The 21688-nt window shown below is 36.2% G+C and overlaps 1 protein-coding gene across 1 annotated transcript; it reads left to right on the top strand.

The window, feature by feature from the left end:
* Nucleotides 1-3724: 3724 nt before the first annotated feature.
* Nucleotides 3725-21138, top strand: LOC576329 (T-cell leukemia homeobox protein 3). Its single transcript, XM_776648.5, has 3 exons — nucleotides 3725-4371; nucleotides 7239-7458; nucleotides 20562-21138. Exons 1-3 carry the CDS (start codon nucleotides 3810-3812, stop codon nucleotides 21136-21138), a joined length of 1359 nt encoding a protein of 452 aa, XP_781741.4. The 5' UTR covers nucleotides 3725-3809.
* Nucleotides 21139-21688: the final 550 nt, after the last annotated feature.

Genomic DNA, 21688 nt, shown 5'->3' with positions numbered 1-21688 from the left:
AATTCGATATCTATCAAAATTATCTAGTATGTCTTATAATTCATAGTCGAGAAATTTTTTTGAAAATGTTGCCTCGAATATAAATGAACTTGAAAGCCGATAAGACATATTTTAGGATTTCATCTTTATCCTTCTAAATCATGATTGATGCCTAGGAATATCACATTTTTCACGATTTTAAACTAATTAAACCGGATAAAAAGGTGTTTATCACAAAGTTAATCTGCCACAATCACAAGCAAAATACAAGTTTAAGTGCAAATAGCAAAACATTCATTCATTTGTATTAAGCATTATAGATTACTTAAATGAGAACAATCATGATACAAAAGATATTAAATAGTACAGGTGATATAAGTGTAACAAGTCTGTGGTTTGAGGGGGGAGAACAATTTTTTTCAAATAATTGCGGGCTATGAAAATGTCACGTGAGACAATCGCTTGTAATAAAATATGGGGTCATAAATGAACAAAGACTTTTGAATTGCCTTTCAAAGCTAAATCCAAATATCATCCAACGGACATCTTATAAATGTATATCTTAACCATGAACATACCGTCTTAAGCGCTTAAAAGCGCTTCATTTCCTGTCCATTTCATTTATTTATTTAAACACGTTAACTCGCTGAGTCTAAACGGCTGTTTTTCAGAAAGTCCGTGAACTGAATAAAAAATATACAAGTTATAATACAAACAGAAGCCAACCTAAAATGTACCTGATCATTTCGCAAAGCAATTATATTATCCAGAAATATAAATGACTTAATTGCAGTACTTGTCCTTTCTCTTCACTTGCTGCCCATTCTTAATTCTTCCGCTCCCGGCCCCCTAATTAAATTCTCTCTTTATCTATCCACTTGTCCTTGCCCTGTCCACGTTTTGAAACATTTGCTTCTATTAATTACATTGTCATCCGTACCTACCCAGTACCCACTTCAACTTCCTTGGGTATTCTAGGAAAAGATGTTTTAACATGTAATAACGATGAAATCGCCTCCTCTAAATTATTGCAACCCGAATCGTTTTTGCTACATGTAAATGAATACAACGCATCGTATGTATAAATCGTCGTTCTATCCATACTCGGCTCTAAACTGCTTAAAGATACTGGCCCGAATTCACAAAGAAGGTTTGCCGACAAACCTTCGTTTTCGTACGTAATATGACGCGTTTTTTACAAACCTGGTTTGTAAAGAACAAAAGGAGGTTTGGCGAAACAAAAGGAGGTTTGAGCTCAAACCTTGGTCTGAGCTCAAACCCCGCCCCCCCCCCCCCGACTCAGTGTTATTTAGGGTACGCATATGCGTGTTCCAACCGAACCCCCCCCCCCCCCCCCTTTTCAGCAAAAGTCCGGTGTGTAAAGTCAATACGGCTCGACCTTTTTCTTTTGTATACGAGCCTTTTTCAGCACCCCCCCCCCCTTTCAGCAAAAGTCCGGTGTGTAAAGTCAATACGGCTCGACCTTTTTCTTTTGTATACGAGCCTTTTTCAGCACCCCCCCCCCCCCTTTTCAGCAAAAGTCCGGTGTGTAAAGTCAATACGGCTCGACCTTTTTCTTTTGTTACGAAAAGGACATTTTGGCAACACGCATGGGGTCCGTCCGTTCTCGGAGTGGGGGAGCCGGGGCTCAAACCTTGCCTTGTGAATTCGGGCCGATATGTCCCATTTGCAGCCAACACCAAATTCTGTAGAAGTTTGCAGTAATTATGAACATGTCACGTATGTCGTATCTGTGAGATTTAAACGTTAGCAGTGTCCTAATATTCAAATTATGCAAGGAAACCCGTTTACTTTCTAGACTTCACTGTCAGACGCTATTTACCGACTGACTGACTGACTTCTTTTTTTTTCTTCTTCGTTAATAACATACCTGATAAAATGAGCTGTAAAGGGTACATGAGCATTTGTCTACATCAATAACCCAATTCTCGTAATGGCCCAAATTAAACCGATGGAATCTTTGCGCAGCACACGTTTCAACCATTCGGTACAAGGGTCTGAAAATCAGACTATTACTTTAAGGATTGCAATCAATATAAGTTGATTCGCCAACTACTGGTCATTATTTACTCACTTAAAGAAATTTTCCAGCCCTTTCGTTTTGAGGGAAGTTCTAAATTAGTATTATCTTTCAAATGCCGTTGGAATTTAACCTGTTCATTTTGTTGTGGCCTGCAAATGGGACATAGCGTGACTCTCAAATCTATTTATTTATTTTTTGTTTCGTCTAATTTACGCCTTCTTTTCTCTTTAACTGTGGGAAACATCAACTTTCAACTTTTTCCACTGTTTTAGTATATTTATTTATCTATTTGCATCTACCCTTGTACCCTGTCCTTGTAATTTTCTCTTTTTAAACCCATATAGCTTCATACCTAATATTGAATATTATACAAGTTAACCAACTTTGATTATTAAAGACGTATTTATGTTTTAAGAGGGGCTTCACATAGAAATAGTCTTACCTTCAATAATGTGAACATTATTGAAGGTAAGACTATTTCTATGTAATTGTCAAAATTTGTTCATTTGTCAATAATGCAACTAAACTATTTTTTTATAATATCGTTTTCCAGATGTGATATACTCCATTTTTAATATTGTTTGTTTTTTTAAAATCAAAATCAATTCAGCGATCCCAGCAAGCAAAATAATGCAGAATATTTTTTGTCTTGAAAAAAAATACTTAACTCCATTTCAAGATACAAATATTCCAACTCATGACGATGGATTGAATGAGATATGATACGCTATAAGCAAGGAATTAAGCTCACAGTCAGTGATTTAAACGAATTTTATTTGTCAAATACCCTCGAACAATCTGGAAAAATGCAAACTAAACACAAAACCATGCATAGCGAAGAAAAGTATTCATCTTTTGAAATGGATTCAGACAATAATCGTTGTATAAGGTTAAAAAGGAAATAGTTGAACTCTCTCCTAATTTTTTAATCTGAAATAGTAGCGTATCACTGAATCAGAATGCTCAATGAATACGTATTTGTTCTATTAAAAGAGAAACGATTGGCAATGATTTTACCACCTCTTATTCTTTTAAGACTTTCTTTTCTTGGAATTGCTAGTAATGCAAATGAATTACACTAGTGATTTATACATTTAAAAGAAAACAAAAAAGGAACAATAAAGCTTTCCAAAAACGGAATTAAAATTTTGCAATTTCGAATTCGAGACGCTAAGAATAAATATTGTCATTGAATTTGGCAACATTTATTTTTAACCCTTTATTGCTTATCCACTCTTAATTTTGTAATACTCTCTCTCTCTTTCTCTTTCTCACTCCCTTTCTACTATTTTGTTACATCACCTTCTGCCTTCATGTCATCGAAAACAATATTACGCGCCCAAATTCATGCGTACGTCATGGATGGATGCCGCATTTCATTGAGAAAGGTATCATCTACTCTTTATCCCTGATCCGAGATTCTTGACGTGGAGGCGTGATCACTGCTATAGCTAGTCACAACGGTTCGTACCTCGTGCGAGAGAATCACGCTGCGCGACTTGCAGGCAAGGCTATACGACACGTACAGAACACGTGGCCAAAACACAACGTGATGTGAACGTCATCTTTCAGCCAACTCCAAGTTTTAAGATTTAAACATTAGCAATTGGATTAAATCGGTAATACGGATATAGGAGGAGACAGAGAGAGAAGAGAGATAGGGAGTGGAGGGGAAAAGAGAGTCGGTGATATAAAGAGAGGGAGTTGAACAGAGAGATTTAAGAAACTGGGAGAAAAAGTCACCTTTTTATGTTTATGTTCTAAAAATACCAAGCGGTCAGAATAAATGTTGCTATCCAGCCTTGAGATGGGTATTTGTAAGATGACGGAGCAGGATGATGCAGCTCATGTGGAGATTATAAGCAAAGGGACTGCCGAAAGAGAAAAGAATGATACGATGGAGGATGATGACGGCCGGGAGATGGGTGGTGAAAGAGCTGGTCCTCCTCTTAACCCGAGAGTTGAGCGACCACTAGCCTTCAGCATCGATCGGATACTTGGTCTCCCAGGTTATACATTCCAAACCAACAACCCACTTCACCGTAACTATTCTCCACTTGGTATCGGTACTACTGCCGGGAATGTTTCCCAACGGTCGCCGGAGACCGTACCTAGTGCTACCAGCAGCGGCAGGGGGAGCAGGGGCTCGGGAGTGTTGACCCTTTCGACGACGTCTGCGATGTCCTCATCCATGATTCTGGAATCAGCGGGAATAAATAGCGTTGGTGGAGGACATAGTTCCGGGGGGACCCTGATACGAGTTCCTGCTCATCGTCCGATCCCTCTGAATCCGAGAACATATTTTCCATGGATGGAAACACGGAGATTTCCTCGAGATCGACTATCAGGTAGGCCTACGTAAATAATAAATTGAATGTTAAGCATGAGTTCACCTTAGACGGCTGAATTTATTTTATTATCGCAAAATTAGTTTAACCGTCATGTTACGTTGTCTCACAATCCAAATTCCGTATTGTGCTCACGAAATTTGTTACTTGCATTTTTTTTAAACGTTCTTGTCCCTGTCTTACTCTTAGGCGTAAAGTTATATTGAATATTAATATTGAATTCCTCAATCAGTTTCCACTTACCACGATACACACAAAAAACGGCAGAGCGATAGGGGCGATACCACTCATGACTCGATATTCCATCTCCATTAACGGCTGGTTAAATTTTTTGTAACACTAAAAAATCGCAAAACGAAGCTGTGGCTATCATCTCCGATTGTATCGAATGATCAATTTACCAACACGAAATGTTGGTGGAATTAACATGGTTATCTCTTTTTTGTTGTTGATTAAAGGTAGTATAGTAGAAGTAATATTAGTAATAGTAGAAGTAGTAGTGGTAGCAGAAGTAGATGTAGTAGTAGTATTAGTAGTAGGAGTATAGGTAGAAGTAGTAGTGGTAGTAGTAGTAGTCGTGATCGAATTCTTAGTAATTGTAGTAGTAGTAGTACAAAAGGGGTAAAGGAGTAAAAGGGGAAGGAGCAGGAGAAGGAGGATAAGAAGAAGAAGAAGTAGTAGTAGTTGTAGTAGTAGTAGTAGTAGTAGTAGAAGTAGAAGTGGTAGTCATAGTAATAGTAATAGTAGTAGTATAAGTAGTATTAGTAGTAGTATTAGTAGTAGAAGTAGTAGTAGTAACGGTAGCTGAAGTAGAGGTAGTAGTAGTAGTAGTAGTAGTAGTAGTAGTGGTGGTGATAGTAGTAGTAGTAGGAGTGGTGATAGTAGTGGTGATAGTAGTAGTAGTAGTAGTAGTAGTAGTAGTAGTAGTAGTGGCTATAGTAGTAGTATTAGTAGTAGTAGAAGTAGTAGTAGTAGTAGTAGTAGCTAGTAGTAGTGGTGATAGTAGTAGTAGTAGGAGGTGGAGGATTAGTAGTAGTATTAGGAGTAGTAGTAGTCGTAGTAATAGTAGTAGTAGTAGTAGTAGTAGTAGTAGTAGTAGTAAGAGTAGTAATATTGAAGTAACGATGGTGATGGCAGAAGAGATGGAAGAATGGTTAGTATTCTTTTAAAAGGAACCAATTAGCTTTGTTATGGGTTTCTAATCTTTAAATGAAAATAATCAGGACGTGCTATCCTTGATTGAAATGCTATTATTTAAATGTACAGTTGCTTAATTACAATACACTTTATAAAAGTACTTTATTATATTATCCCAAAAGAACAACAGAAGATCACATGATAAGATGTATTGAAGAATGTATGTAGAATGAAGTGAATGGCAAATCCCTATCCAAAACCTCTGATAGTCGTTTCACTAATCAACAAAAGGCCTAATACGAGATTCGTTATACAAATATTTTTACTTTTGTTCTCATGAATGCAAACATGAATTTTCTTATTGAGCGCGAAGCTTGCAAATGTAACAAAATATACATATTTCGAACAGTACTATAAAGATGGCATCTACTACTTCCTATGTCAAAGGTCGAAACATTTGAAGGAATTGTGGGAATGATTAACACACTAATGGGAATTCACTGATTTAAAGCAGAGTCGGATCTTCCCCTTTCGGTATTGTCGCATTCTTCTCCTCATCTCTAATCTTTACATTTACATGTCTTCCTCTTTTTGTTTTGAGTTTATCAAATTTTCCTGAACAGTTGCAATGATTTAATTTCAAAATTAATCTAATCACAAATGATACATTTTTTTTGTAAATGTCATTATTAACATCGTTTACATGGTTTACGCGCGCTATAGATTGTCCACTTGAGTTTTTCTCATTCTTGATTATTTGCAGTTATTTGTGAGATATTCAGCATGAATTCATGCAACTGTTTATATTTAAATGACTTTCTTATATTTTCCCAGTAAAAATTGAATATTTGTCAATGTCAAACTGGCCATTAGAATGTAACATTAAATAATTGCCTCTACAGTGATTATTAAGCTGATTATTTTGAAATGCCAAATCTGTGCGTATAGGCGTGAATTTCATTTCTTCCTAAATAGTTTGTGAATTTCATCTACTTTTCAAATTCCTATGATAAATTATATCCTATAAATGACTACCAAATTGTTACTATTATTGTGTGTTTCATTTCCGTTTGATTCGGCTTACTGTATTATTTGGCGGAAATAACAGATAAACACATTTCACACAATTCGCATTGCATTTCCCATAAATTAGAAGATATTCTATTTTCTAGTACAAATATGTTTTTCAATTCTTCCTTTTTTCCTTCTTTTTATTAGGCCTTCAAATATTTTTTTCTAATACAATTGATAGACATTTCCTGTTTTTGCAAGGAGTAGAAACGACAAAACCTTTAGAAAACAGTTACCAATTTCCTGAGACAAAGTTATCCTCAAATATATGTTAATGTAAAGACTGTAATTTCCACCGTGTTGGTTGCAATTTAAAACAAATGTGCAGAAAGGCAATGTTCTAAAAATGAAAAAAAAAATACAATTTTTTTCTTTTTGCATGACAACAAAACATAAGCATACTTCAATTTCAGTTTTCATTTCATTTTTCATTTCAATTTCCAATTGTGACCAGGCTACAAACTGCCTGCAAATGAAGATATATAAGCCTCAGAATACTCTGAAAAGCATACTTTTTAAGTTCCTACCATCCGTTCTCATGGGCTTTTAAAAGAGTGTAGACCTGTCAATAAGCATGACTTTTCAGAGGCACTTATGTATGGATTCTCATTCCTTTTTAACAACGCGCCTTTTTATTCGATCCCCATCTCCCGCCTCAGTCGTCCCCCGTCGGATCGGGCACCCCTACCAGAACCGTACGCCGTCGAAACGCAAGAAGCCGAGGACTTCATTCACCCGACTCCAAATCTGCGAGCTGGAGAAGAGATTCCACCGGCAGAAGTACCTCGCCTCGGCCGAGCGAGCCAGCCTGGCTCTCTCCCTCAAAATGACGGATGCTCAGGTGAAGACTTGGTTTCAAAACAGGCGGACGAAATGGAGGTAGGCAAAGAGGCTGGAAAGAACTAGCTAATTAAAGATGTGATGAATATGGTAGAGAGACGAGGAGAGAGGGATTGAGAGAGAGAAAGAGAGATTGAAGGACTGAGAATATCTTTAAAATGTCTGGTTAAATATAGGCCTTAACATTATTTATAGGTCTACATGCACCACATACCACACCGAATGCTCAAAATAAGATTTGATATTTCAAGCGCAGGAAGGAGATTTGCATGAAAATAATGCATGAAAAGTAATCACATCATGAAAATATATTTTTCATTGCCACTGCTGTGTGTAGATTAAATTTAACAAAGAGAGAGTGTCCTAACAGTTTGCTTTATACGACATAACATCAATCTAATAGAGCAGAATAGCAAAATGTCAACTGTAAACGATATTGTTTTGCCGCAATAGTGTCTCATAAATCACTTCCCACAATAATGGATGTAACATAAAGTTATAGGGGATTTCAAGCATAATATTACTACTTATATCATAATTCATGTATTACAGTCTTTAGACCATCAATCGCTCGAAATGTCATTTTATCATGCTTAGTATAATTTGGACATTCATCAGAATTGAAGTAAGAGATCGTCTATACATACATGATGGTTAATAAGATATTACAGAAGAGTCAAGTCTTTGAGTATCGAATTTAGAGTTGGCATCAGTATGTTATGCTTTTAGAATATATTTTGCAGTAGCTGTGCTAGTCATCATTCCCATGGATGCTAACACATCATTATCAGTACAAACGCGAGTAGTATTTCAATGGTTTATGATTACCTTTGGTTTAATAGCCGACGACTAACCGCAGCGGTACCTATCACATGCATTAACAACGAAAACTCACGGAATATTTAGTGTAAATAAAAACAAAATACATAGAAAAATCGCAAAATTACACGTCCATGTAAAACTATGAAGGCATCCCGTCCCGATTATAGAAGAGTAAAACAGAATTTTAATGAAGTGATGTTGCTGATGTCATTTGTCCATGATGATAGCTATCGTAATTGAGTTATATTTCTACAAAGACGACTCTACCAATGTTTGTTAGAAATACTGTTGCCTGTATTCAAGTATACTATTGCAACATTTTATCAACTGGCTAATTACAGTAAAAACACGCAACATCAATATTTCATTTTTTTTTAACAATTCCGTATTTAGGAGAAATGTTATCCCTTATGTGCGAGGTTCTTGATTTGATTTTGAAGACAATAAATTCGTCTTGTGCATTCTGATGGATAGGTAAATGAAATGTCAGATAATATGGCAATCTGTATTTTATACAGCGCCATATATGTCGCGCGTCTCAAATTAATAACAACCCACTTGCTCATAAAGTTTGAATATTTTTGTTCACCTCTTTTCCTGAAATGATTGTGAGAATACGGTTCATTCTTGATAGATGCAGTTTATATTTTCTCGGAGCTTCATTGCTTCATTTACGGAGTCATAGAGATTGATCAAAACAAGTAGAGTTTATTTTCAATCCATTGACATGAAAAAGGGTAAAAGAAAATCACTCCAAATTTATGGACAACCGTGTAGTCAGGATTAACTTTTTGCCACCAAAACTTACCCACCAACACAGCAACAACAACATCAACAATATCAACAACCTTGGGATAGGTCCTACGATTCGTTGACACACCCAATCGTGTGCACCATCTTCATTCCATGGAGAGTATAATGACATACAAAGTTACCATGAATTTCCCACCAGGGATGCGGGTGACAAAGTGTAGTAGTATAAGGTGTTGCCGATGGATATTTGTGCAGCCCTGCATGGGGCTCGAACCTACGACATTCAAATCTTTAGTCAGGTATTTCGAGCACCTGTTTGAAAACATCACTTCATTTAAACCGCCTTTTTTATTCATAGGTTAAGAAACCAACCACTAATTCATGCGAAGGGGCGAATTTGGTCAGAATATACTGAACAATTATTGTTTTAATTTTAATTTCAATAATGTTCACTCATGTAAGCAAATTATGTTTTCGCACACATTTACATGATAAGCATTTGAAGCTGGATCTTGTATGTTTACGTGTAATGTTGGCATACTAAATAACATTTGTAAGAGATAACAACATATTAAAAAACATAAAAACAAACAGAGATTATACTGAGAAGGTTGATAAAAAAAGACGACCCAGGCCATTTGGAAGGAAGAATAGATATCGAACCGTGATCTGCTTAAGAATATATTGCATTTACACTTGTTCAAAAAAATGATCAATGTGGAATTATAATTTTCATATGAACATGAAAGAACGTACTTAACGAGAAGACCAGGATTTTATTAGAAAGGTAGCAATCATCCTTTTTATGATCTAAAATGAGTACACTACTCAATTTTTGTTATTGTTAATTTGAAATCCAACTACCACATAAGTCTGTGAATATTGATGTGCATCCCATCTTTCTTTTCTCTACTTTTTTCTGTCTTTTCCCCCCTTTTAACAATATTTTGTTCCTCCATATTTGTATTATTATGTATCCTTTGAGGGTAGTCATACTATCACGCTTTGCTTATTTTGTCAACCCTCCTGTTTGATTTTCTCGATTAGTTACACCCAGCCTTACTTTATTCTACATATATTCTTTTGTCATGTGTAAATTTGCAATATTTGTTTGTTATATATTTGTAAAAATGCAAAAGAAAAAGAAAATAAAACAGAAATAAATAAATCAAATCAAATCAAATCAATCCAATTTATCACCTTAATCACAATATTTTAATATTCAGAGTTTTTTCATGATCACAATTTTGTGTTATGATCACAACCTTTTAACATGTAAATATTTGATTAAATTTAGTCATTTGATAAAACCACATATAAAGTAAATATACATCACAAATTGTGGAGGAACTCGCACTGTAGATTAATGTAGGTAGGTAGACCCATATCATAAATAACAATACAGTGATTAACAAATTCAGAAATATTTATAACTTTCAAACTTTTTTGTTCAATTCTGTTAAAGGGATCCGGTAACTTTGTCTTAGATCCTTTAGAAATAATCCTTGATTTAGCTCATGCTGCAATAATAATTATAAACCTTTAGGTCAGTCAGGAACTCCATGACTTTTACAAGCCGATCGCCTGTCTTATTATCAAGATATTAATGATTAGAATTACAAATTTTGAAAACCGTTCGCCGAACGGTTTTCATAACACTACAGTCTACTGGGGAAAAACGAGTATGGTAAAACCGGTCACTCAAAGATTTTTACTTTTTTGAGGCACTTCTCGATCATTTTGAAGCGCGATTTTCTTAGGGCTTCAATATTACACCATATCACAGACACTGGTAACATGTAGGACCGTGTATCTCAGATTTAACATTGTTAAACTATCCCTTTAAGGCTTTCTCCACAAATATTTGTTCAGTCCCACTTATTAAAAAACAATTCCTATCATGGTTGGATTGGCACTGAACCTTTTTCCTCATTAGTACCAGTGACGAAACTTGAGCAAACTTCTGTGGCCAATCCATTCATTAAACGTTCCCTTAAAACATGCGAAAGGGAATATATATATATACCTCAGTCACTACCATCTCTATACACCGTCTCCAAAGCGGGCGATTCTGGGCCATTCGGGGTAGGGTGATTTTGTTTCAGCTTATTGCAGTTCTTGGGGGTGTTTCACAAAGGTCCTAAGTCAAACTTAACTCTAAGTTGGACTTAAAAATTAAGGAGAGCCATTTGTAGCCTCAAAATTAAATATTTCCAAAAGCAAAAATTGAAGTATTTTAGACTTTTCATAAATTCAACATCAAGAACATGAAATCTCCTTGATAATAGAAAATATGAATGATTTGAATCAACATTTTATGCCTTTTGAAATAACTTTTATAAAATATTTTCAATATTGCTAACGGCTTTCCATAATTTTTAAGTCCAACTTAGAGATAAGTTCCACTTAGGATCTTTATGAAATACCCCCCCCCCCCCTGGTGTCTGTCTTGGATAGTACGATCAAGCTAGTATCGGATCTAAAATGGTCAATTATTAAAAGCATCGTTTAACAATGTTCAATATGAGATGCACGGCCCTACGTGTTTTCAGTGTCTGTGATATGGTGTAATGTTGAAGCCCTAACAAAAATTGCACTTCAAAATGATCAAGAAGTGCCTCAAAAAAGTAAAAATCTTTGAGTGACCGGTTTTACCATACTCGTTTTTCCCAATACACAGTAGTATTATGAAAACCGTTTGGCAAACGGTTTTCAAAATTTGTAATTCCAATCATAAATATCTTGATAATCAGACAGGCGATCGGCTTGTAAAAGTCATGGGGTTCTTGACTGACCTAAATGTTTATAATTATCATTGTAGCATGAGCTAAATCAAGGATTTTATTTCAGAATCTGAGACAAAGTTACCGGATCCCTTTAAAGTACATTTCCTCGAATCATCTCTTCATCTCACCAGTCACCCGGGGAACAATAACACTGAAAATGTTGCTTGCATGAGGAATCTTACCTATCCGTTGTGGTATATTTTAGACGGCGAAATCTTGATTAAATGCATGAATACTTGATGCTGTGATATGGGAAAGAGTATCCACAAGGCATACGCTCTTCCACAGGGAGGTAGCATATTGGTAACGTTTGGGATGATGGAATATCAAGATCAAGCCAATAAATTGAATTCTTAATTTGTCGTCCCCTCCTCTTTCACTATTTTTTTACCGGCCATCATTTGTAAAAAATAATATTTGACATTTCCGTTTTTGAATGCAATATCGTGATCAAGCCAATAAATTGAATTCTTAGTTTGTCGTCCCCTCCATTTTTACCTCTTTAGATCGGCCATCATTTATGAAAAAAAATATTTGACATTTCCGTTTTTGAATGGAACATCAAGATTAAGCCAATAAATTGAATTCTTAAATTTTCGTCTCCTCTTTCACTATTTTGATCGGCCATCATTTGTAAAAAGAAATATTTGACATTTCTGTTTTTGAATGGAATATCAAGATTAAGCCAATAAATTGAATTCTTAAATTTTCGTCCCCTCCTCTTTCACTATTTTGATCGGCCATCATTTGTAAAAAGAAATATTTGACATTTCTGTTTTTGAATGGAATATCAAGATTAAGCCAATAAATTGAATTCTTAAATTTTCGTCTCCTCTTTCACTATTTTGATCGGCCATCATTTGTAAAAAGAAATATTTGACATTTCTGTTTTTGAATGGAACATCAAGATTAAGTAAATTTTCGAGCCCTCCTTTTTTAATACTTTTTTCAACCGTTTTCGTTGTTGTGTGAAATGAATGAGAATTTTTAGGATAATTATCAAGAAAATGGGAAATAGAGAAGTCAGAATACAATGCACTTATACATTTTACCTTTTTAGTGCATGTTGAAATTGAATTGATATAAACCAAAATTGTGTTGAAATTGAACCAATATTATTTCTATATACGAACCCCTTTCATCTCATTAAAAAGATTGAAGACATTTGGACGAGAAACAATGTACTATTTTTTACTTGGTCTTAAAAACGTTGTTGACGATGATCATGAAGGCGGGAGAACCGCTTCGTGATGATTTTTCAAAATCATTTGATTTGCCTTATGAATATGTCATGGATATCGTTAATGGAGACACTATGTGAAAGACTTAAAGAAAAGGTTGAGTTCTGGGGAGAGGTGAAAAATAATTTGTGAGCATTTTCATTGTTATTATGCAAGTGTGGAAGAATGCCTTCATACTCTAAATATGACATATAACAGCTTAAAAATCTAGGCCGAACTAATATTTTTGTGCCAAATGTTTGTGTAGTCCCATGCACATCTTTCTGTATAGTGTGGACCAAATTTCTTATCGTTTTGATGATTCCAGAACCTGGCAGGACACACCAATACTTATGCTACATGATATACCTTTTCTGGTCGATTCCACACCGTTCCTTTCACAATGCAATTGCATGACCAGAACTCAACTTTATCTTTAAAGGTATTAGGTTATTCGCGGTTTGGAAACTTTGCGTAGTGTCATTTATAGAGATGACAGTGTGGTTATCTTTATAAACGGTGACATTTAAACATTTAAAAGCCTGTAGGTTATTCGCGGTTTAGAGACAACTTCAAGTGTCTTTTAAGAATGATAAAATTGCTATTATCAACGTAGCTATACAACAAGAAGGGGAAATAGGTATTAGGTCATTCATATTCATTTTACCTTTCCTTTCTTACGAGTAGTCTAAGTACATAATGGTTGATTGGATTTTGAGTAGACGCTTGAAGTGGAAATTCTTTTAGTTATTTCTTTGGTTTAAACTTCGGTTTGGGTAATTCTATAATTTTAGCAGACATCGGGAAGAAGAAATTTACAAGATTTTTGATAAAATTACAATTTGTTAAAATTAATATTGTTGTTCTTATAATTAAAATAATTATAATCATATTACCATCACCATCATTATTTTCATCAAATATATATATATGCAAGAAAATGCAGACTTAATACTCGGCTGACTTTGGGTGCAGAATAAGATTAGGTAAACAATTTGGAATAACGCACGCGTTCTTCTTCAATGTACAAATTATGCAGTTTTCGAATCATCGAGACCGTGGCCTGTAATGCTTAATCCTAGATACTAGTAATGTCAACATTTTTCTTTTCTCTTATCTTTTCCGTTTATAGGATAAAATATAGTTAACGCATTTATATAAAAAAAAAAAACATTATGAAGGCTTTACGCTATCTGCGAAAGCGCCATTTTGATTACAACAACCCAAATTCGAGAGTGGAATGCTAGGAAATACAAACGCATCCGACCATCCGCCCACAGGCACAAACATTTGCGGACGCGTGTGTGCGTGTGCGCCCCTTCTCTATGGTACCAAACTGAAGGTATCCATGCAAACTGGACCCGCAAAACGAGGACGTCCTCGGTTCCACGGTAAATTCTCTTAAAATTTGGTACCGGAGCATTTCATTAAATGTATTACGTAATCTGGACATTATTCAATGGGTTGTACATCAAAGTAGTGAAAATGCCTGAAAGTCTTTGATATCTTGTTATACGGTATATACAAAATAAAGTATCCCACCTCAGAGTAGCGTATCACGGTATTGATAAATGGGGAGGGGGGGGGGGTCATTCTCATGGAAAGCATGTGAGTAAATTCCCGTGCACTGGACCCACTGCAAGCTGTTTTTAAATTATTTATTGAAGGTTTCATTAGCTTTTGTCGTAGCCAGTGGCTGAGTTGAAAAAGATCTATCTTTATAAAAACACACAGTTAATGGAATTGCTCATTTAAAATATAAATCAGTTTTACATAAAAAAATAATACGTGACTCTTTTTGCCCAGGCCTTTAAAACAGGGGGCGTATGCTGGCATCTTCCTACACGCCTCGCCCATAAGATTTAGAATGAATATATCATAGCCTACTAAAGTAACAATCATATTTATTTGAAAAATAGATATTTGATAGACCTAAGTAACAATTATATTTATTTAAAAAATAGAGATTTGATGGAATGGCATGGAATTTATAAAAATGCTATCACCGTCACACAGCAATGTATTCATAGTATTGTATACCCAACTGTGTTATGATAGTGTGCCTGGAACGCGATCGCAAATGTACTCAATAAGTCCAATGGCCTCGTTTGTCGTCTTTTGAAATGTGCCAACCTGACAATTTCATAATTATTACGTAATCTAAACATAAATTTCTATGGGACTTGCAATTGAAACTGCCCTTGGGCTTATTTCAAGGAATTCTTTGGCATCGGTATCTGGTCAGGAAAGCGTAATCCGAATACCCGTATCGTCAATGATTGTTTGAACTGTGTATACCCCGAGCAATACACGTAAAGGCCCGAATTCACAAAGGAGGTTTGTCGACAAACCTTGGTTTTCGTACGTCATATGACGCGTTTTTACGCGTTTTTTACAAACCTGGTTTGTAAAGAACAAAAGGAGGTTTGGCGAAACAAAAGGAGGTTTGTCGACAAACCTCCTTTGTGAATTTGGGCAAAGGAGTTTAACGAATGTATGTATCTTGTTTTCAAACAAATGCCTATTTAAAGCTGTCGGATCGGGACACTATAGAAGATACCGTCATTCATATTATGTTATCATTATTATAGCCTACTCCAAATTTTATTAAACCGAAACTTTTTGCCCAATTGATCGTGAGCCCGGCAGCCACTGATCAGCGCCAGATCGACGTTGCTCTATCCCTTCTTGTTGAACGCCAAACAAGGTAGCAATAACTTCTATCTTTTAACGTCTTTTTGTATGACGTGGCCGGGGTTCGAACCCACGACCTCCCGGTTGTGAGGCGGACGCTCTACTGACTGAGCCAACACTAACTATAATAATGTATGTATCTTGTTTTCGAGCAAACGCATATCTAAAGCTGTCGGAACGGGACGCTATAGAAGATACCGTCATTCATATTATTTTATCATTATTATCATTCTTAGTAGTGGTAGAAGTAGTAGTAGTATACAATACAAAGGAAATCTTGTACCTCGTTCTAATAACTTTCTTTGTTAAAATCGACTTTTGACCAACTGTTAACATCAGTCACACCTGACAGACCGACACCACACCGACCAAAATAGTACATTACTTATAATGGCCAAGAATCAATCGGTGCAGAGTTTTTGGGAGTATTTATTACTGATGAATGATATGAAATTATTTAATATGTAATTTTCTTATGAAGATGCATCTTCAGAAATGAATTATATCCTGATGTATAATGTTACAATACATTTTATTAAATTTGCTATTAAGACGTAATCTTGGTTCTAGTCAAAAATATTATTGTCAATATTTCTTAAACGTTACTTTTGTTAGTGGGCCTTTTATCAGAAGTGATAATAACAGCGTTATAAACTTTAATGGTATTACTTATTTTGATTACCACAATCAATATCATCGTTCACATTCATAACCTCAAGTTGCATCAACTAGAATTGCAACTATAATAACATTATTAATGCGAGCATCCCTAAGGGACGCTCAATGCGGCCAACAAGTTACTAACATGTTAACACAGTGGGTGGATACGAATTGGATTTGATGTAATTGGTTAAATATACTTGGGACTTGGTAACATTGTTCAGATGAGAGAAAATGGTGCTTAAGGTAGTGACTTAAATGCTAGATGTACAAATAAAGATAATCTGAAAGTTTGAGTAAAAACGGACCATTATTAATGAAAACAATTGGGAAAAGCTGATCTGATCGATTCCTTAATTTTCCCAACTATATTATTACAATTTAGAGGGTGTTGCACAGTGACGCCTTCTTGGATCTTGGATCTTGGATTCTTTTCCTCCTAAATACTCCAAAGAAGAGTTTTGACTGAAGGTGGAGAAGAGTTTTGACTGGAGGTGGACAAAGAAAACCATAAATATCTTTGTGGTTCGAGAATTTTTTTCTGCATTTTTTGCATATCAGAGGGTTAGTGCCATAAAAGGAATATAATAAGTACCATTTCATACAAAAATTACGCAGTTTTTTCATCAACCTTCAACAATAAAGTCGCTGTACATAAGGCATGCACACCATTCAGCAGACAGCCGATCTATCATCCTGTGCGGTGGGACAGGTGATTTCACCTTATATCGTCTCCTTCTAGGGGTCAGGGGTCGTAGATCGCATTGACCCCCATCAGGCTACACTCGTTGGTGTTCGGAAGATTTATCCGCTATCTTTCAAAGGAGTTATCACAGACGTCATTTTCACCATAGGGATAAAGATGAAAAGGGTGCCCTAATTGTTCTTTTGAATGGAGTCATCGTGAGGGTAACGGGTACTTTGTCAAATAGACGTACCGGGGTGATAAGATGGAAGCGTAGGCCACCCAGTCTGGGATGACAGCGCTCGAAAGCTCTCCAGTTAAAGACCTTATCCGATGAAAATACTACTTTATATCAATGGAAAGCTGAATGAACGTAGAATACAAAAAACAAAGGAATAAAAATGACTTTCTCTTCCATTTAATATCGCACAAAAGCAAATTAGAATCTCATTTTCCGCAGCCCACTAAATTACGGGTCTACAGAGGTCAAATTTGCCGACGCTAAGGCGACGACATATCATGTGGACCCATAATGAGAAGTGCTTAATTAATGCAAAGTCATCGTGAATATTGTGTACTCCACATAAATTGATGTCATCAAGTCGATAGCTTTAGATTTCGAGTTTTTCAGAGAGCTGTTACTCCCCTGACAGGCACTAAAATGGCGTATAATGGATATTATTGTAATCTCTGGCTTATAAGCTTTAGGTTGATATAACAAATTATAATTCATCTATTTCATTTTTCAATTCTGACAGGGATGGAGGCTTCTCTGTCTCTCTCTCTGTCTCTCTCTCTCTCCCCCTTTTTTTCCATATTTGTATAAGTGTATCTACCTACATCAGTTCTATCTGTATCTATTGTTCTATGTCAGTCTCTCTCTTTCTCTCTCTATCTCTGTTTGACTATCTGCCTGCTCCCTTCTCTCTCTCCCTGTGAATATGTAGGTGTGTGTTGTGTGTTTTGTGTGTGTCTTAGTGAATATGTCTCTCAGAAACTCTCGGGGTCTCCAGACTCCAGACAATGAACGCAGCTTTAGTTCTGTCCTTTCTTCTTTCTTTTTAAAATCTGTTTCTGTTTTCATTTCTTGAGCTTTCTTACAAAGTCCCCGCCACATCTCGTTTTGTTTATTTATTTTCGCTCTATCTCGTTCTCTGTATCTGTGTACCTGTATTTATATTTGTACAACTATTTCTGCCTGTCTCAATCTCTATCTCCTTCGGAATCCGTACTCTCTCTCTTTCTTTTCTTTTTCTCAATCTCTCAATTTTTCTGTTTCTAGGTAACTCTGCTCGAGTTGTCTCTCTCATGGTCTCTTTCCCCTGAATTCTTTGTATATCTATCTATAGATACACCTCTCACCCTCTCTCTCTCTCTCTCTCTCTCTTTCTCTCTCTCTCTTTATATCTCCGTTGATCTCTCTTTTCTCCACTCCCTCTCTGTCTCGGTCTCTCCCAGTAGCAAAAACGTGGTAATATTCGTACTGCATTTAAACAGAAACGGATCCCCGGGCGTATGCAAGATTATCACAAAATCTTTAACAAAAACTATACATAAATTTTGCTCTTTTTAACGTTCGCCACGAAGAAAAGTTAGCGTGTTTTTAAGTACTAGCATCGTTTCACTCCTGACGTTCTTTACTTTCACTGCGATGTATCTTACTCAGGACAATTCGTGAAGATCCAGCGACGATTGTGATCTAATTAATCTATCGTACTTGGCTATCGAATTTGCAAAGTAAGACGCGAAATAGAGTATTTTATTATGCAGATAGATTTCAGAAGGAGGGTGAATTTTCCTCCGAGTAGGCTTAAAATTGATAAATAGAGTACTTTTATTATGCAGATTTCGTTTGTTACTTTTGAACGACGGGTTTGATTTATTTCGTGTTATTTATAAAGACCTACCAGAATCTTATAGATATGGTAAATCCGATAAACTTTCTGGAAATTGTTTCACTTGACTAAGAGACTGGGTTGGTTATGATAGTGTTTGAAATTTAATCGTGTGCAGCCAGTTGATCTATGTTTGAATTAGGTCACAGTTATCATGATAAAGCCAGAGAAATGACTTCGTAATCAAACCAAGACTAGATCGTGGTACAAATTGAAAGCTTAAAGGCGTTTGCAATCGGGAACCAATTTAAAAAAATGAGGCTTTGAGAAGATACAAAAATTGTCAAATAATGAAAAGTCATGTTTAAAGTAAAATGATAAGAAAACGAGATACTGTATGCAAAACGCTTGGTATTTTCTAGCCGCGAAAGACCGACCTTCTGCTTTAATTGTTTCGTGATCTCTGCCAAGACTATTAAGTCTATACAACAAATCACAGTGTCCATACAATTAACAAAATCTGACTTCATTTCGTTGTTTATGTGAGAGTGACACAATTATAGCTTATAATATTCCTATCAACGTGCGAGGGAAATGATACCCTTTTCCTTCACCCATTAATGAAAATTTATCTTTTAAGTGATGGGGCTAACTAAAGCAGCCTTTCTACTTCAGCCTCCTATGTTTTCCTTCACTGTTACAATTTTCCGTCATAAAATCATGTATCCAAAACGGACAAAAGAGAAAACTCGAATAGAAGTTGTACCAAAAGAAATTAGAGAAAAAGACATGTGAACACTTGGTATTGTACTTGTAATCTCTTGTATCATGACACCAAAATCATTCTTCAAATTCTAAGGCTAACCGTAATGTTAAGAGTCATTTTCAGTCCATTAGGAAAAAACCACCCACCCACCACACACATATACACACGCACACACCCACACATTATATCTACCCACCTTTGTCTGTAGTTTGAATATTATTGAAAATAGGCAAATATAAAGGGACTTTCCCTTTCTATTTCACGAGAAGCCGTACTGTGAATGACATCATGGTTTTGTATCTATTTCCAAGATTGTCCTATTGGACGAAGAGATGGAATAGTGGTTCGGATCAATGCTGGTTCCACCAGAATTAGGGATGGGGCTTCATCAAATGGCATAAGATAAATGGCGGCTTTGCCTATAGTCCGCGGTCAGCTAGCCGGGTAATGTGTTTTAGGCTTGTGTAACAAGGTTGAACTGAATATCTGTCCTAATTTGATTAATTTAAAGGGGAAGTGATAGGATTATGAACTATGTAATATAAACATACAAACGGCACTTCGCAGCTAAAGATATATGAGGAAATCGTATTTTGTAATTTAACAGGTAGGCCTACAACGGGAAAGATTTATGAACCGATAAATGTAGCCTTAATGATTATGTTATGAAAAAGAGATTTTGATAACTTAGATTAAAAACGTATGGGCATACAAATACCTGTAGAATACATACTGCATTTTTTCTTTATACTGTCTTTCTTTTTGTGTTCCATCAGTCGTTATCCTCATTCAGACAGCAGGGTCAAAGTAAATGTATGATGTGAGTGTAATGTAAAGGTGTTATAAGGAAGCATGTTTGTCAGGAGCAAGAATAATATTGAACGCTTTTGTTTTCTACCTTCTCTCTTTCAAACTATACAGGCGACAAACAGCAGAGGAACGTGAGGCTGAACGACAAGCCGCAGCTCGTTTCATGTTTTCTCTCCAGCATGAAATGATGATGAAGAACATGCAGGACCCACCTCCACCAGACCCTCTTTGTGTACATAACGCTTCTCTAAATGCCCTTCAGAACTTACAGCCTTGGGCTGCCGATATGCACGGTGGAAACATCGCGAGCAGTTCCACAAACACCTCTCAAACATCTGCCTCAGCCTCTGGGGCGCCCTCAACCTGTTCAGCCTCAGCCAGCGCAGGAGCGCTGGTGCACTCCCCAACAGCTAGCTCTTCGGGGTCAGTAGATAGCGCTTCTGCTGGCTATTCCCAAGAAAGCTCGTCTGATGAAGAAAGAGGGCCAGGATTAGCTGGTGCATCCCTACGACGTGTATCTTTGAAAAAGAACAAGCGAAGTCGTTCCTGCGAAACAGACCTCTGTACCTCAACTCGAGATATCCCATCCAGCAGCCACATGGATGAGAGTGCTGAAGCTCTCTCCGATACTGGATCTAAAATTGAAGACGACTATGATGATAGCACCATGCTCTACGACACCGACTGAAGGACGTGCTATGAAAAAAGAAAATTGTTGCAAGGTTTGAAGTCCAATTCAAGAACAATGAACCCAATGATAAAAGAGATAAAAACACCAGGTCAGGCATTGAAATGCAAGTACGATCATGTATTGTTGAGACTCTAAATGTAACAGATTCGTCCCAAATGATGCACAGTAGATTTCCAAGAGGAGCATAAAAAACAATGCCATATTCTTACAGGTGGACAAAAGAAAACTTGTCATTCTCTGTGTATCAAAGTTTAGAACGCTTTATTACATAATGCTGAAATACTGTGTCACACTGCATGACTTTTTTCATGGTCTTGTTGTTGTAGTTGTTGTTGTTCTTCTTCTTCTTCTTTCTTCTTCTCAGTCTACTTTTGTTGTTTGAGAATCCAGTATCCTGGTAATTCATGCAGGTCTGGAATCTTATCATTTTGTTATCCTACTTGTGACGAATTTATACTATGGTATACATTAACATATATTATATCAAGTTTTAAACAGTTGATAGTAGATCCTACTGGACATGAAAGTGCAATTTAACTCCTGAATT

The sequence above is a fragment of the Strongylocentrotus purpuratus genome, unplaced genomic scaffold, assembly GCF_000002235.5.
Source record: "Strongylocentrotus purpuratus isolate Spur 01 unplaced genomic scaffold, Spur_5.0 spur5_scaffold_15, whole genome shotgun sequence".
NCBI classification, from domain to species: domain Eukaryota; kingdom Metazoa; phylum Echinodermata; class Echinoidea; order Camarodonta; family Strongylocentrotidae; genus Strongylocentrotus; species Strongylocentrotus purpuratus.
This window is presented reverse-complemented; position numbering and strand designations above follow the sequence as displayed.